At 37.7% G+C, this 15,423-nt stretch overlaps 1 protein-coding gene across 6 annotated transcripts in view; it reads left to right on the top strand.

Annotated features, from left to right (window-relative positions):
• Nucleotides 1–4,280: 4,280 nt before the first annotated feature.
• LOC128210040 (formin-like protein) overlaps nucleotides 4,281–15,423 on the top strand; it is a 72,230-nt gene continuing 61,087 nt past the window's right edge. For all 6 annotated transcript variants that reach the window (XM_052914346.1, XM_052914365.1, XM_052914606.1 and 3 more), the window contains exons 1-2: nucleotides 4,281–4,652; nucleotides 5,775–5,858. In XM_052914346.1, the coding sequence (XP_052770306.1) occupies nucleotides 4,524–4,652; nucleotides 5,775–5,858 (213 nt within the window). In that variant the 5' untranslated portion in view covers nucleotides 4,281–4,523. The remainder of the gene's footprint in view (nucleotides 4,653–5,774; nucleotides 5,859–15,423) is intronic.

A 15,423-nucleotide genomic window follows, 5' to 3' on the forward strand; every position in this document is an offset into this window, starting at 1 on the left:
TGCAGCTTTAATCACCACTCACACGACAGCTGACATCACCATTCACACTGCAGCTCACATCACCACCCACACTACACTGCAACTTACTCCGCCGCATACAGCAGCTCACCCCGCCGCATACAGCAGCTCACTCCGCCGTCCATACTGCAGCTTACTCCGCAGTTCATACTGCAGCTCACTCCGCAGCCCATAAAATAGCTCACTCCGCAGCCCATACGGCAGCTCACTCCGCAACTCATAAAGCAGCTCACTCCGTCGCCCATACTGCAGCTTACTCCGCAGTCCGTACTGCAGCTCACTCCGCCGCCCATACTGCAGCTTACTCCGCACTCCGTATTGCAGCTCACTCCGTCGCCGATACTGCAGCTCACTCCACTGCCCATAATGCAGCTCACTCCGCAGTCCGTACTGCAGTTACTCCGCCGCCCATACTGCAGCTCACTCCGCAGTCCGTACTGCAGCTCACTCCGCCGCCCATACTGCAGCTTACTCCGCACTCCGTATTGCAGGTCACTCCGTCGCCGATACTGCAGCTCACTCCACCGCACATACTGCAGCTCACTCCGCAGTCCGTACTACAGTTACTCCGCCGCCCATACTGCAGCTCACTCCGCAGTCCGTACTGCAGCTTACTCCGCCGCCCATACTGCAGCTCACTCCGTCGCCCATACTGAAGCTTACTCCGTCGCCCATACCGCAGCTTACTCCACAGTCCGTACTGCAGCTCACTCCGTCGCCCATACTGCAGCTGACTCCGCAGTCCGTACTGCAGCTCACTCCGCCGCCCATACTGCAGCTTACTCCGCAGTCCGTACTGCAGCTGACTCCATCGCCCATACTGCAGCTTACTCCGCCGCCTATACTACAGCTCACTCCACCGTCCATACTGCAGCTTACTCCGCCGCCCATAATACAGCTCACTCCACCGCCCATACTGCAGCTTACTCCGCAGTCCGTACTGCAGCTCACTCCACCGCCCGTACTGCAGCTTACTCCGCCGCCCATAATGCAGCTCACTCCACCGCCCATACTGCAGCTTACTCCGCCGCCCATAATGCAGCTTACTGCACCGCCGATACTGCAGCTCACTCCGCCGCCCATAATGCAGCTTACCCCGCACTCCGTACTGCAGCTCACTCCGTCGCCCATACTGCAGCTTACTCCGCCTCCCATAATGCAGCTTACTCCGCAGTTTGCACTGCACCTCACTCCGCTGCCCATAATGCAGCTTACTTCGTCGCCCATGCTGCAATTAATTCCGCCGCCCATACTGCAGCTCCCTTCGTCGCCCACACTGCAGCTTACTCCGCAATCCATACTTTGACAGCTCACTCTGTCGCCTATTCAGCAGCTAACCCCACCGCCCATACAGCAGCTTACTCCGCAGTCCATACTGCAGCTCATTCCTCATATCATACTGCAGTTCACTCCGCGGTCCATACAGTACCTCACCCCACCGCCCATACAGCAGCTCACTCCGCCGCCCATAATGCAGCTCACTCCGCCGCCCATACTGCAGCTTACTCAGCAATCCATACTGCAGCTCACTCCGCCGCCCATACAACAGCTCACTCCGCCGCCCATACATCAGCTTACTCCACAATCCATACTGCAGCTCAATCCGCAGATCATACTGCAGCTCATGCTGCAGTCCATACTGCAGTTCACTCCTCCGCACACACTTCATACACACTCCCCCTTGTTGCAAGTGTTACTGAAGGCTAATTATATATATATATCTAATCATGACACATACTAAACAAACACTATCAATCAAATCTAGACCCAATTAAAGATACGGCAAGAATATCTTGAAAGCGATAGCGAGAGCTTTATAATCAACCGCTAATTTTTAACTGCTTAATGACTGTAGAAGCGGCTATCTAAGACTGCATTGTACATGTACGTAACGTGTCGTGGAGATAGACAATTGCGAAGTCCAAAAAACCGTCACAGTTCTCACAGACGGGCCTGATGTTAGAATGAGACTTAATGTAGACTTAGTTGTGTAGTCCATATAAGCAAATGCTTATAATAACGGGTGCCTTTTCGAGGTATACCTCTGAAAAACTTTACCGCTCAGAAAATAATCAGAAATGACCGTTTGTGATATAGCCGTTTTGGCTGCTACTCAGTCGTCACGCGGGGTCCCTAGACTTACCGAAATACGATTATTTACCGAAAGACGGATAAAATTACCGAAATACGCATGAAAGTTACCGAAAGACGCCTTCTAATGCATTTATTTTTAAATAATCTTGTATATATAATGATTATACGCATTGTAGCCAAAAATTATAAAATAATATTTAGAAATAATGACTTTATTGACAGAAGAATTTCCCTTTTTTAGTCAAATAGAGTTATCTCCCGTCGTCAACCGAAATACGATTTATGGATATGGTTAAACTGGAGTAAACATGATAGAAATTTACCGAAAGACGCTTGATATTGTATTTATTTTTAATATTCATATATATTTGATGATTTTACACATTGTAGCCAAAAATTATAAAATAATATCTAGAAATAATGAGTTTTTTGACAAAAGAATTTCCTTTATTTAGCCAATAAGAGTATTCTCCTGTTCTCAACCGAAACGATTTATTGATATGTTTAAGGTGAAGTAAGAACATGACAAATATATACAGTTAACTTAATACTAAATTTTTATTTTATTTTTCATCATTTCTCAACATACATGACACATACATTTGATTAACATCGAACATGGAAGGCTGCATAAAACATAAGTCATACACATAATAAAATTACATGAAATATTGAACGCTGCAAATACAAAATAAAATGATTAACTTACAATATGTATTTAGATCATTGACAAAGACATATACATGTTAATGACAAAAGCTATGGTAAATGTACATTAAAAATTCACCTTGTGTTACAAACAAATGCATGTGTCAGACATACAAACAATAATGTTTTATTATTATTATGTGCAATATTTATTATTAACTATGTAGATATCTTCATCGTTGAAATCAAACAGTTAAAGTTAAAATACTTTATTTTTTTATGGTTTAGCATGGTGCATTAGAAATAATAGCCTGCATTTCCAGTGTCTGCAATGGATTTGGACTAGTCTTCTGACGTACGTGTCCCTACAATGGCAGACCTTAACTCTTTGAATTGACCTTCAACTAGCTCATTGGACAGGTGAACAAACTTTGTGAATGGTTGTGACCTCCAATCCACAGTTTGTTTTAGGACATAGTTAATGGACTCGCAATTGTTGGACAACACATATACCACAAGGAAACTCATCCATCATTAATGATTTCAGAGTGTAAAGTTCTATTAATTTGGACTTCTTTAATACTCACAGCAATAACTTACCTTTTTACTCGCGATTGTTATTTATGAATCTTCAAATGAAGCCGTCAATTTGTGTGAAAATCACCCGCAATTATAAATGTACACGTAATGCGGTCCTTTAATGCGTAATTATTATGGTATTTACTCAACACGTGTCACAGAGCCGAAAAGGGTTTACCCAAATTAACACACTTTCAATAATACCAAACTGTCCCCCAAAAAACGTGCCGCTACTTTGTGGGGTGTCATATACCGGGTGATAATTATGTTGTTTTAAACATCGCCTGATTCTGTGTATTTGGTGTGGTCTGGTTATTAGTGTCCATAAGTAAGCTAATTTATCTGAAGATGAGAACTTTGCTGTTTAAAAACTTCTTTTTTCAATTTTCATATAAACAAAAATTAAAATTTGAAAGCCCTGAACTATACTGTAGATCTAAGTTAATTAGTTGAAAAGAAAATGATTTTAGCGACATTTTTGACCTATTTCAAAGGCAATGTTTCAAGTATATTCCAAAATACTTTCAAATGCTGTTTATTGATCTAACATTTCCATAAGAATATAAATTCTATTATTTGAATCCAAATTCATAATCATTTTCATAATACAACAACTAATAAGTTATTTTACCTGCGTTAAATCGTCTTTCGGTTGGCGAAGGGAGACAACTATTTCACTGACATATTGTCTTTATTCAATTGAACAATAAGTAAATATTTTCATGAACTTTTTCATTTTTATGAGTGTGTTTTAGTTATATGAATATTATGAGATTATCATTAATTGGAATAATTGATTATTTTGGAAGCTTATAATATAAAAACAATAATATAAATGCACTATAAGGCGTCTTTCGGTAACTTTCATGCGTCTTTCGGTAATTTTATCCGTCTTTCGGTAAATAATCGTATTTCGGTAAGTCTAGGGACCGCGTCACGCGTGAATGGACGTGAAGTGAGTCAGAGACACTTCCTGAAAATTTAAAAAGAATGGTTATGTTAAAAAATAGCCATGCCTCTTTGTTTTCGCCGGATTAAGGATGATCGATAGTATCTTTATCAAAGTGTTTCATAAATTATATGGTTGCCATTCTCCACAATGTGACAAATTTTGTGATTCGACTATCTGGCTCAGTTGTAAGGAAAACTGAGCTGAAATTTGGATTTTATTGTTTTTAAACATAATGGGAAACTCTGGTAGTAAACAAGATAATCATAACAAACATCCAGAATTAAGGTATTCCAGTATGCCGATTCGAATGCCAATGCCGGAGGACCCGGACGAATTAGAAAAGCGCTTTACAAAAGTGCTGGTAAGTTGGTATCAAATTCATTTGATCAAGATGTTTTTAAATTAAATAAATCACAACGATTGGATTACTCTTATTAAAGATTCCGTCAGATTAGAAATACTATGATCGTTAAAATTCCCCATATTTCAGTTTATTAAGGTTTAACAAATGAGTGTTTTTTGTCACATTTTCCTCGGAAAGCAGATTAGTTGACAAAATGAACTGGTAACTGGAAATTTGATAGAAAACAGATGGATAGAAAAAAAATGAACTGGTTGATATAAATGGGAATTTGATATGTTTGTAGCAGCACTTGTCCTGTCTTGCAATTGAGCTAGCTATTTCTGCAACGGGGTGTGTTAGTCCAAATAGTAGTGTGTGGACATATTTTTTTACAATTTTTATATTGCAAATCCTTCATTTATAAATTGATTCGTCTCCATTTATTTATTTATTCTGATTGGGATTCCAAGTTATGCATTAGTATGTCTGACTAAAGCTTATGAAAACGAGCAGTTTTACCATTTTATGTTATTTCATATTAGTTTCGTGGACAAAAAGTGAATATCCAACTAACAATAATAAGTTTAAGTGTTTTTTTCATTCCTTACTTTCAAAACTTAACTTATATACATGAAGGGCACCTGCAGTTCACAATGCAAAAGTGTGTCATTAGGTTTGTTGACCTGAATTTGTTGAAAGAGGTTAAGTTGTTTTCTTTAAATGCATTTAAAACTTGTTTTGTGCAAAATACTTTGGCAGTTACATGGCAGGGTTTTTTATCTCTATATAACAGATGCTGATATTTGGCGTCTTCCCCTCGTAGAGGAGGCCTTTTTTTCCCTTCTTCTGGGAAATAAAATCCCTTTTAAATCAATTTTCCCCAAAATACAGAAGGCTCAGAAATAATGATGTAAACATATATTTAATTAACTTAATTATTTATTGCAACACTGGTTGCACTCGATTCTACGGTTCCTGAAACAAACCTTTTTTTAAGGCCTTAATGTTAAGTGTGCATTTTTAATGTTCCAGTCTATTTTTCTTTTTACTACCATGTACATGTATAGATGAGTCAAAAGTTTATACTTTAACAATTAATGATCTACTAAAGTATGTTAATGCCCATTGTTTTGGCTGCAGAATTCCATGGACCTCCCGCCAGACAAGGCAAAGCTTCTAAAGAACTATGATGACGAAAAGAAGTGGGAACTGGTCTGTGATCAGGTGAGATAGATTTTTCATCAAATTGCAGGCATGGAGGTTGTGTTACACTGTTTTTTCCACATATGTTAGAATGAAGAATCAATAATTAAAGGATGGTACAGTACCACAGTAGCAATTGTTTTAGTGTTTGTTCCAATAACACTGAATGGTGTGAACAATATCTTGTGTCAAATTGCAAATCCAAGTCCAATGACAGGGCTTTTTCATCTTAAAGACCTTGAAGTGATTTTTTAATGGATTATACTTTGAATTTATGGTTTATTTGTTGTTTTCCCTTTCAAGTAGAACTTGCATTTCCCCCTCAAAATACCCATATTTTCTAATGGAAAATGGTAAACATTTATTGTCAAATTCATATCATCCAGACTTAAAGCGGAACAAAAAAAGTGTCAATGATTAGTATCACTACATGTAGTGTAAAGTCATGTGTGTTTGTCTTTCAAAAATTTCCCATGATCTCTTTTTCTCTTCACAATATAACATCCACTCCTCAACCTTTCCATAAATATGCAATTTGCACAACAACAACTTAAGTAACGCAGGAAATAGTTACTTGAAAAATTGTAACAGATTATGGGATTTTCTACGTGAAATGCTCCTGAGGACAGTGTCACAATATACCAGCACATAAGGTTTAAGTTAGCAGATATCTTACATTGATTCTGATACTTCAGAGCGAGTTTTTGGCCCAAAGATGAATTCCAGAGAAGATCTTAGTACGAGTCTAGCCTTCTTTGTAGCTTATATTGGTATTGAATTGATAAATCTGGTCAACCAAATTTCAAATTACCTGATAAGTGTAATCTGGGTTTAAGCAGGCTTTAAAAAAGGGCAGGGTGCTTAGGTAGAAAAGCAGGGTTCCCGCTGGCGATAGCCATTGTCGCCATTTGCGACCAAATCAAAAGGGACAGGGTGTTTAGATAGAAAAGGGATAGGGTGCTTAGGTAGAAAAGGGCACACTGTGTCTGTGAAATACTTAAATATTATGAGTTTGACAGAAAATGTTGGATAAATATAAAGGTGTCAGCTGCCAAATATGTAAAGTCTTTTATTTGTCTATAGTTATGTCTCCCCCTCTCTGGGGGAGACATATTGTTTTTGCCCTGTCCGTCAGTCCGGTAGTCCGTCAGTCCGTCAGTCCGTCCGTACGTCACACTTCGTTTCCGATCGATAACTGGAAAACCGCATGACCTAGGATCACCAAACTTGGTAGGGAGGTTGGTCGTGAGGTGTAGAGGATCCCTATTGTTTTTGGGGTCACTAGGTCAAAGGTCAAGGTCGCGGCGACCCCCAATATAAAAAACATTTCTGCTCAAAATCTTGAGAACGGTTTGACCTAGGTTCACCAAACTTGGTAGGGAGGTTGGTCATGAGGTGTAGAAGATCCCTATTGTTTTTGGGGTCACTAGGTCAAAGGTCAAGGTCGCGGCGACCCCCAATGTAAAAAACATTTCCGCTCAATATCTTGACAATGGTTTGACCTAGGATCACCAAACTTGGTAGGGAGGTTGGTCGTGAGGTGTAGAGGATCCCTATTGTTTTTGGGGTCACTAGGTCAAAGGTCAAGGTCGCGGCGACCCCCAATATAAAAAACATTTCTGCTCAAAATCTTGAGAACGGTTTGACCTAGGTTCACCAAACTTGGTAGGGAGGTTGGTCATGAGGTGTAGAAGATCCCTATTGTTTTTGGGGTCACTAGGTCAAAGGTCAAGGTCGCGGCGACCCCCAATGTAAAAAACATTTCCGCTCAATATCTTGACAATGGTTTGACCTAGGTTCACCAAACTTGGTAGGGAGGTTGATCATGAGGTTTAGAAAACTCCTATATTTTGGGGGGTCACAAGGTCAAAGGTCAACGTCGCTGTGACCTCTAATGTAAAAAAATATTTCCGTGCAATATCAGGAGAATGCTTTGATCTAGGTTCACCAAACTTTGAAGTGAGGTTGGTCATGATGTCTAGTTGATTTTGCGATCAGTTGGTCAAAGGTCAAGGTCACTGACCTTGAGGTGAACAACCGGTTTCTGCTCAATAACTCAAGAACGTTTACACCCAGGAACTTCATACTTGGTATGCCAGTTAGTCATGACTAGTTGATGGCCCCTATTGATTTTGGGATCAGAAGGTCAAAGATGAAGGTCACAATACTGTGAGGTAAAAAATGGTTTCCGCTCAATAACTAAAGAATGCTTCCACCCAGGAACTTAATACCTGGTATGCCAGTTGATCATGACTAGTAGATGACCCGTATTGATTTTCAGGTCAGTAGGTCAAAGGTGAAGGTGACCTTGAGGTAAAATAACAGTTTCCGCTGATTTACTAAACACAACTTCGGCCCAGGAACTTCATACTTGGTTTGCTAGTTGGTCTTGATTATAAGATGACCACTATTGATTTTGAGGTCAGTAGGTCAAGGTCAATTTCTTTGTCACCAGTACGTACGTCACACTTCTTTTGGCTCAATAACTTATGAAAGCTTGGACCCAGGAACTTCATACTTGGACCCAGGAACTTCATACTTGGACCCAGGAACTTCATACTTTGTATGCAGGTTGGTCATGACCAGTAGATGACCCCTATGTTTGTTCGTCTCCAGTCCAAAAGTACAAATTTCATGTCCATCATTGATTATTTCTCACCTACGACCACACAATGGGGGAGACATGCGCGTTTTCAAAAAAGCAATCTCTAGTTACTTATAGATAATACTATATAAGTTTTAATCAAAACATTATATAAAACTTTTATATATCTAAACATTTTGGCATTACGCCTTCAACCGAAAATAATTAAACAAACATTAAAAGGAAGTGACGTAAACGTCATAATTTGTTTAATAACGTGAAGTCCTTTAGCAAAAAAAAAGCAATGCCAAAAAGTATGTTTTGGGGAATTTTCCACAATAAACGAGGTAACAAGGCATTCAACCATGCACTGTCATCTTTGAGCGTGTATTTGAACTCAGTTACTACCAACTGGGATTGACTGAAAACTTTGACTAGGAACATTGCCTCTTTCAGGTGTAAAATATTTAATATTGTTACAAAATATCAAATAAAATGCCATTATTCAGTCTTGATATAATCAAACATTTTCAAGAGCAAAAGTCACGTTCTGAAATGCATGGGCAAATACCAGACTGCATTTCTTGTGGTAAGCTAACTTTATTAAAAACGAAAAAGTTTACCAAATATTTTCTCGGAAGCGGATCTGAAAAATGAATTGAATGGGTAGAGGAAAAACAATAACAGCAATTTACTGCAGCCATCATAATGGATTAATATTTTATTCAAAGAAAATTAACTTTTAATAGTGAGATTCTTATCAAGTGTCTGCAGAGTTTCGTGTAGTTAACTTTTCCAAGGAACGATGCAAATGTAATTCCGACTGGGGACCCTCCGAGGGCCTTAAATCACATTCACCGGACCCGGCCTGTCGATTAATTCATTTTATTGGCCGCGATAACGAAAACCACCGAGGGAAACCCAAAGTGGGTTTTACATGTTGAGTGTACTGTATTTACATTCATGTTTAAATTGTTTTATTGATTTTTGTATAAGGATATTGAACAGAAGAGCATCATTAAGTTGAAATCGATTTTTTTTTTTAAAGTTTTGCACCTGCAGAATCTCATTTGTGTTTGACACATGTAAAAATGATGTATAAACCATCTTATTGTTTGGTCCAATCCCGGAGGTTTGTTGATGTATTATCGGATGGTGAATACAAACTTTGGTCTCCATTGTTTACACAGTTTGGCCTGATCTGGGAAGGTGGCTTCAGTTCACGGTATATCAGACTCCTGTTAACTTTTCTAATGCTTTGTGGATCAAGTATATTGACCTTTTATTTAAATGTATATTAATGTTATCTTTTGTTTCTTTTTAATTGTGTTGTTTTTTTTCAATTTGAAAGGGGGTCATTTTGATTGGGAAAAATATGTCATTTCAATTAAAATGGGGATAATGAATTTTGTCTATAGTATACATGTACGAATGAACAAGAATGCTTCCAACTTAAAAAAAAATAGTCAGAGAAGATTATAATAGGGGATAAAGATCTGGGTCTTGGGGTCCAATTTTTAGATGAAAAAAATAAAAATTAAAATAGAACTTCATCTATTCATATTTGGTAAAAGAAAATATGTGCTTTATAGCTTTTGGAATTGGGCTGAATTTTGTGAAAAAAATCACTGGTTCAACATAACATTCTTTTGATAAAGAAAGAAGAACAAAAACAGACATTAAATTTGGCATTTATTTTGAAACCAGATGAACCTCCATCATCCGGCATTTATAAGAGTTTTTGTTTGTCTGCGCTTTCTTTAAAAACATAATATCTAACCTAATATAATTTCATAGTATTAGTTGTCCGGTAAAAGCAGTCAGGTTAGCACATTCGTTTCTCACCAAGGTTACGTAAGTTTGGTTTATAATCATTGAGCCGGACAAGTTAGTTTCTTCTGGGACTCTGGTGGTTTTTCCCTAGCACACAAAACCAAACTCTCGCTTAACATTATCCCAACGTGAGTGATAAATGTATTGTTGTAATGCACCAGTCAATTGTAACATTCACCCGGCACTGCAGGGCCACCTGAAAGGTACATGTAAAAACACGGCCCATTTCCCAGGCTATCCCCGGTATACCCCCGGACCTGGTGGGCCGTGGTTACAATAGACTGGTGCATAATGACTTGTTTCACAATCATTGTAAAAAAATTAAGTTTCAACTAAACTAACCTTATGTCATCATCTCTAATTATATTATTAAGGACATTTTTCCAGTCTCTAACTCTTGGTAGTGACAGGTGCCAAACTCGCAGCTTAGAGGGGGAATTTAATGCCCAGTTTATGTAGAGTAAATAATAGAAACTCCCCTGTTGAAGGGAATTTTGAAACTTCAATACCACAGAATACAATTAAATACATGTAACCTCTTCTCTTTGTAGTTCTTCTTGCACAGAAAACCTGTGTTGACAGTGGAAGTGTAGCAACAGCATTACGTTTAAATCAACAATGATACTTAAATGGAAAAAAACATGTTAAAAAAGGGTAATGTTTGGCTGTTTTGTGGGTGGGGGGAGAGGGGGGGGGGTAATATGAATACTTTTTGGCAGCTTCAATGGTGGTCAAACTTCAACTCCAAAAAAGGCCCCCAAAAATGTGTTCATATTACAAGATGCATCATGTAAACAAGAGTTTAATCTTTATAAATTGTCCATATTTGATAATTATAATGTTCTTTATTAAATGTGTCAAAACCCACAGTAAAACATACATTGTATTTAAAATGATTTTTGTTCATTCAGTAGGTTCTCAACATTTTTATCGGCATAGTTTATTGTAGGTGTGAAGCATTTTGTCCCGATGTTAACTGCTGAGGAAGATAACATTAGCCCGACTGTTTGGTCGTTGAACTTTCAGTGCTGAACAATTACCATAGATTAGAGTAAATTATGGTCTTTATAGGGTGAAAGCATCACTAGTGATGATTTGAATATCACTGTCTAAACTTAAAATAGTTTTAAATCACATGATTTGAGTCTATTAAGTGGTCATAATTATATTATGTCCATTGGGAGACTTATAATGTTGCATTAAATGCCAAACATTTATTTTGGCAAATCAGCAGTCAGCCGATTTTGATTTTAATCAGACAAATCAGATGCAAGTAGACAAAATATAATCTTGACCACTAAGCTTATTAAAGGATTATTTATAAGGTATACATTTACCAATTAAATGATTATGCCATATGCATCACATTAAACCAATTGTTTAACTTATACTCTTTTACCATTACTTAACTGTAGTTCTGATCCAATGTTTTTAATATATCCCTTAAAAACATGTGTTATTACCAAACATAGATTTAAGTAAAAATGTTATTTTGTAAAATCAGCACTTGTCTGTCAAAACTGTTTCTGGCAGAATGTGTTTCCTATACCATCAGCCAATATAGCATATTTATAAACATGTATGCATGGGCACTGCTTATTATGAAAGATTTAGTGAGAATAAATTGCATGTACACTCTGCAACCAATTTTGATATTAAAAAGCGGAAACCACAAAGTGCAGATTTGCTGCAGCCAAAAAATGTATTCTGGATTTTACCATTACGTCACAGCACGCCTTCTCATGATTTCAGTGAAAAACTAATAAATATCTTCACTTATTTTTATCATGCAGCACTGAACAGTTGATTTGTGTGCCAAGTTCTTAATCCATAGACTTTTGTAATTGTATGGGGTAGGTGCCATATGATTTTCTTTGTTGTAAATCAGGATACTGCAGCTTTATTTTGTTGGGCTTATTCGATCATCCAGTTTGTGCAGGTCATGAAGAGAGCATTGGACCTCCTAGAGTGAAGACATTACTTTATCACTGTAGCTGACCGAGCCTCAATGAATACCATTAGGGTGGCACTTACAGTCATCGAAATTAGACTTTTGGATGTGAACAACCCCAAATGTTTTTAATATTGCTTGGGATCAAATTTTTGAACAAGCCCTGCTTTATAAAATTTAGAATTTGAGCAAGCCGAGAAGACATTTAACCAGTACAGGGCTTGCGGGCTTAGGTTAATGTTGACCGCCGCTATTATGAGTGCAGCCTTTTTTTCTTTACAAAAGTCAGCGCTGTGGGACCAACGAGATTTTTTAAGCCTGGGTTTCCACGGCACTTCAAAATTACTACTTCGGCGACAACATACCACACCAGTTATATATTCCACCCACTGATGCAGGGCTCATCATACACCCAAACTTTAGGGAGGAATAACTTCTCTCCAGTTGAAAAAAAGGAGATGTTACCACCGTGGAGGGAAGAATTTCCATATTGGATATGAAATATATAAATTATAAATTATCATAACTGTAATCCTCAAGGACAAAACAATTGATTCACTCCATAATCAAGTGTACACATCACAGAAAATTGTCTGCATGAAAGTGAAGCACATGAACACTGAAGTTATTATTTTATTTGTTACATCTTTAGCAAAATGCACTTCTCTTTAAGCTTAGTAAAAAGCAAAACCCTTCAGCAAAATGTGGCATCTTCGCCCACGTCTTCCTATAAGATGAGCCCTATGATGGGGGTAAATCCCCCCCCCCCCCCCCCTGTGGAACGCCAAGTTTGTAATTATAATTGTTTGGTCATCTGATCACCCTCGGAGGGCTTTAATTTCGATCACCGCAGAACAGGGGCAGTCGATAAAATCATTGCAAAAATCCGGGAAAGGCAATGGAAAATTTGTCGATCTCGTTGAGTGAACTGTACTTGAATAATATTATTATAAATAATGTTGTTTAACTTTTAATATTTAATTGATAGCGAAACAATGGTATATAAGTCTTTACTTTAACTTAAGTGTTTTTTTTTATTTCCTAGAATGTTTGTCTTGGAAATAAGCTAGATCATCATATTTTTACTTCATTTTTTTGAAATTCTTTCATTAAATTTCAAGAGTTGCCATAGTCTGTCAGATTCAAGGTTATTGTCTGCGAGATAAGAAAGGGTGGATAAAAGAATAGGGTGTAAACAAATTTATACGCTCACCTAATTCAAACTGACATGCTACGTTGATAAATCTGATTTTTATAGACACTGAAGTAGCTTCAATAAACTTTTTCCAGGGAAATGCAAATATTTTCATTCTTTTGTTTCATAGAAACAATGGGAAAATATCCAATTTGCGCCAGAGAAATACTAGTTTATTATGCTTGATTTCATGGTTGTTGAAACAAAGCCAGGCCTTCTGTTGATATTTTGATATGCAGAAAAAAAACCATCTCTTTTTTGTTGGTCTCGGTTTCATTTCTAAGCATGTCTGTATTTATTTTGGGCCATTTTTTTTCTTCGTCTTGTGAATGGAGAAGGTCTAAAAAAAGTAATTACAATGGAGGGAAATTAGAAAACTTGTAGCTTTGTTTACATTTCATGTTATTTGAGTTCCATGATTAAGCAGCAGGCTCCCTGAAATTATATTAGGCCATCTCAATATAACTGTGTGGTTCTCAAGGAAAGAAATATTAAAGGCGGTTGTTAGGCCTTAAAAAAAAATACATTTGGTTTGGGATAACCTGACCCTACCTTTAAGATTAGTGCTGACCCTACTGTTCTATAGTCAGTTGGAAAAAAAAAAAAAAAAAGAAAAAGATTATTATTTTTTTTAAGTGTGTGTTGATGGATTAAAACTTTTAATAAGCTATAAAGCCTAAAAAAGAAAAAGCCTACCTACCCTACCTGTTTTTGAAACAGATATTACCCAAACCAAACCAATTTTTTTTGCCTTAGTGCAATGCTTCTCACCAAGGTGTCCTGGGTTTGATTCCTGGCCTGGGCGCATCTTATAAGTTTGGTTTGGGGTCACCAACCTGTGGACAAGTGGTTTCTCCCGGATCGTACACCATGTAAACGAGAGTGATTGATATTTTATCATAAAATCTCTTTTACAATTGTAAAATAAAACAGTTATGACTAACAATGTGTAAATACAAATTATATTTCTTCACTGAACAGCAAGTCCAGGGAAATAATTCAGTTTTTAACTTTGGGGCAGATATTATCCTGATTTATAATTCGCTCAATTGATCTGGCTGACACCAGTAAAATGAAAAACATTGGAACGTTTTTTTTTTTTATAGAAGCGGGCAGTTATTAGAATCTAAGATAAGTTTTCAGGGGTTCTAGAGTTCAAGATTAGTTCAGTACAGTTGTAAAGATTGTCGGAAATTTGCATAAAAAACAGTAGTAAATACCTCGAAATGAATAATTTAATGACCTTGGAAACATTTCAACTGAAGTTTTCCTCTGCTTGTATGGAGAAGAACATTAAAGCACCAGTCAGTTGTCCTGAGGTTGGGAAAAAGGCAGGGACTTGACTTTCGGTCCAGCCAATCCCAGGTGCTGGTAAATTCCCCGCCAAATGCCCCAGCACCTCGGGGACATCCTAGGTTAGGACTTATGAGAGGGTCAAACAACACCAAATATATCTATGGCTGCTGAAAATACAGAGCATTTTGTCTCTGAAAAACCCCTAATGATAAGAGGGCGTTAACTCATTATTATCCACTATCAGGGAATGTTTGGAGGGGTCTAAATAAATCAATATGGAGAAGCCCATTAGTACACTATACTTTCTTAAATTAGTCACGCAGAGATCCAAGAATGTAATGACATTGTCCTAGAATTTGCAAATTTGCTCATTTTCTATGCCATTCACATGCAAGGCGTAAGCTGACAAAACCTTTTTCCATCTCTTGAAAAATTGCAAAAAAAAAAATGAAAAAAGCGGAATTAATTGTTTAGATCTTTTTGGTGTCACTGCAAGCCAGCCATTTTAGTTTCAAGAAAACTAGAAAAGGGAATGAGAACCATATATTAAGCCTTGGTTTTCTGTTGGTACGGTTTTCTATCTGCCAGGTGTTAAAAGCTGCTCCCATCTGGCGGGAGATGGGGGGAACCCTGGGTGATTAACACCACTAATTTCCCTGGCGCTTGTTTAGCGATATCCAACAACAGAGGCTCATGATGAGGTTCTAAATGTCTATACCTGGTACCT

The sequence above is a fragment of the Mya arenaria genome, chromosome 1 (assembly GCF_026914265.1).
Source record: "Mya arenaria isolate MELC-2E11 chromosome 1, ASM2691426v1".
In the NCBI taxonomy this organism is placed as follows: domain Eukaryota; kingdom Metazoa; phylum Mollusca; class Bivalvia; order Myida; family Myidae; genus Mya; species Mya arenaria.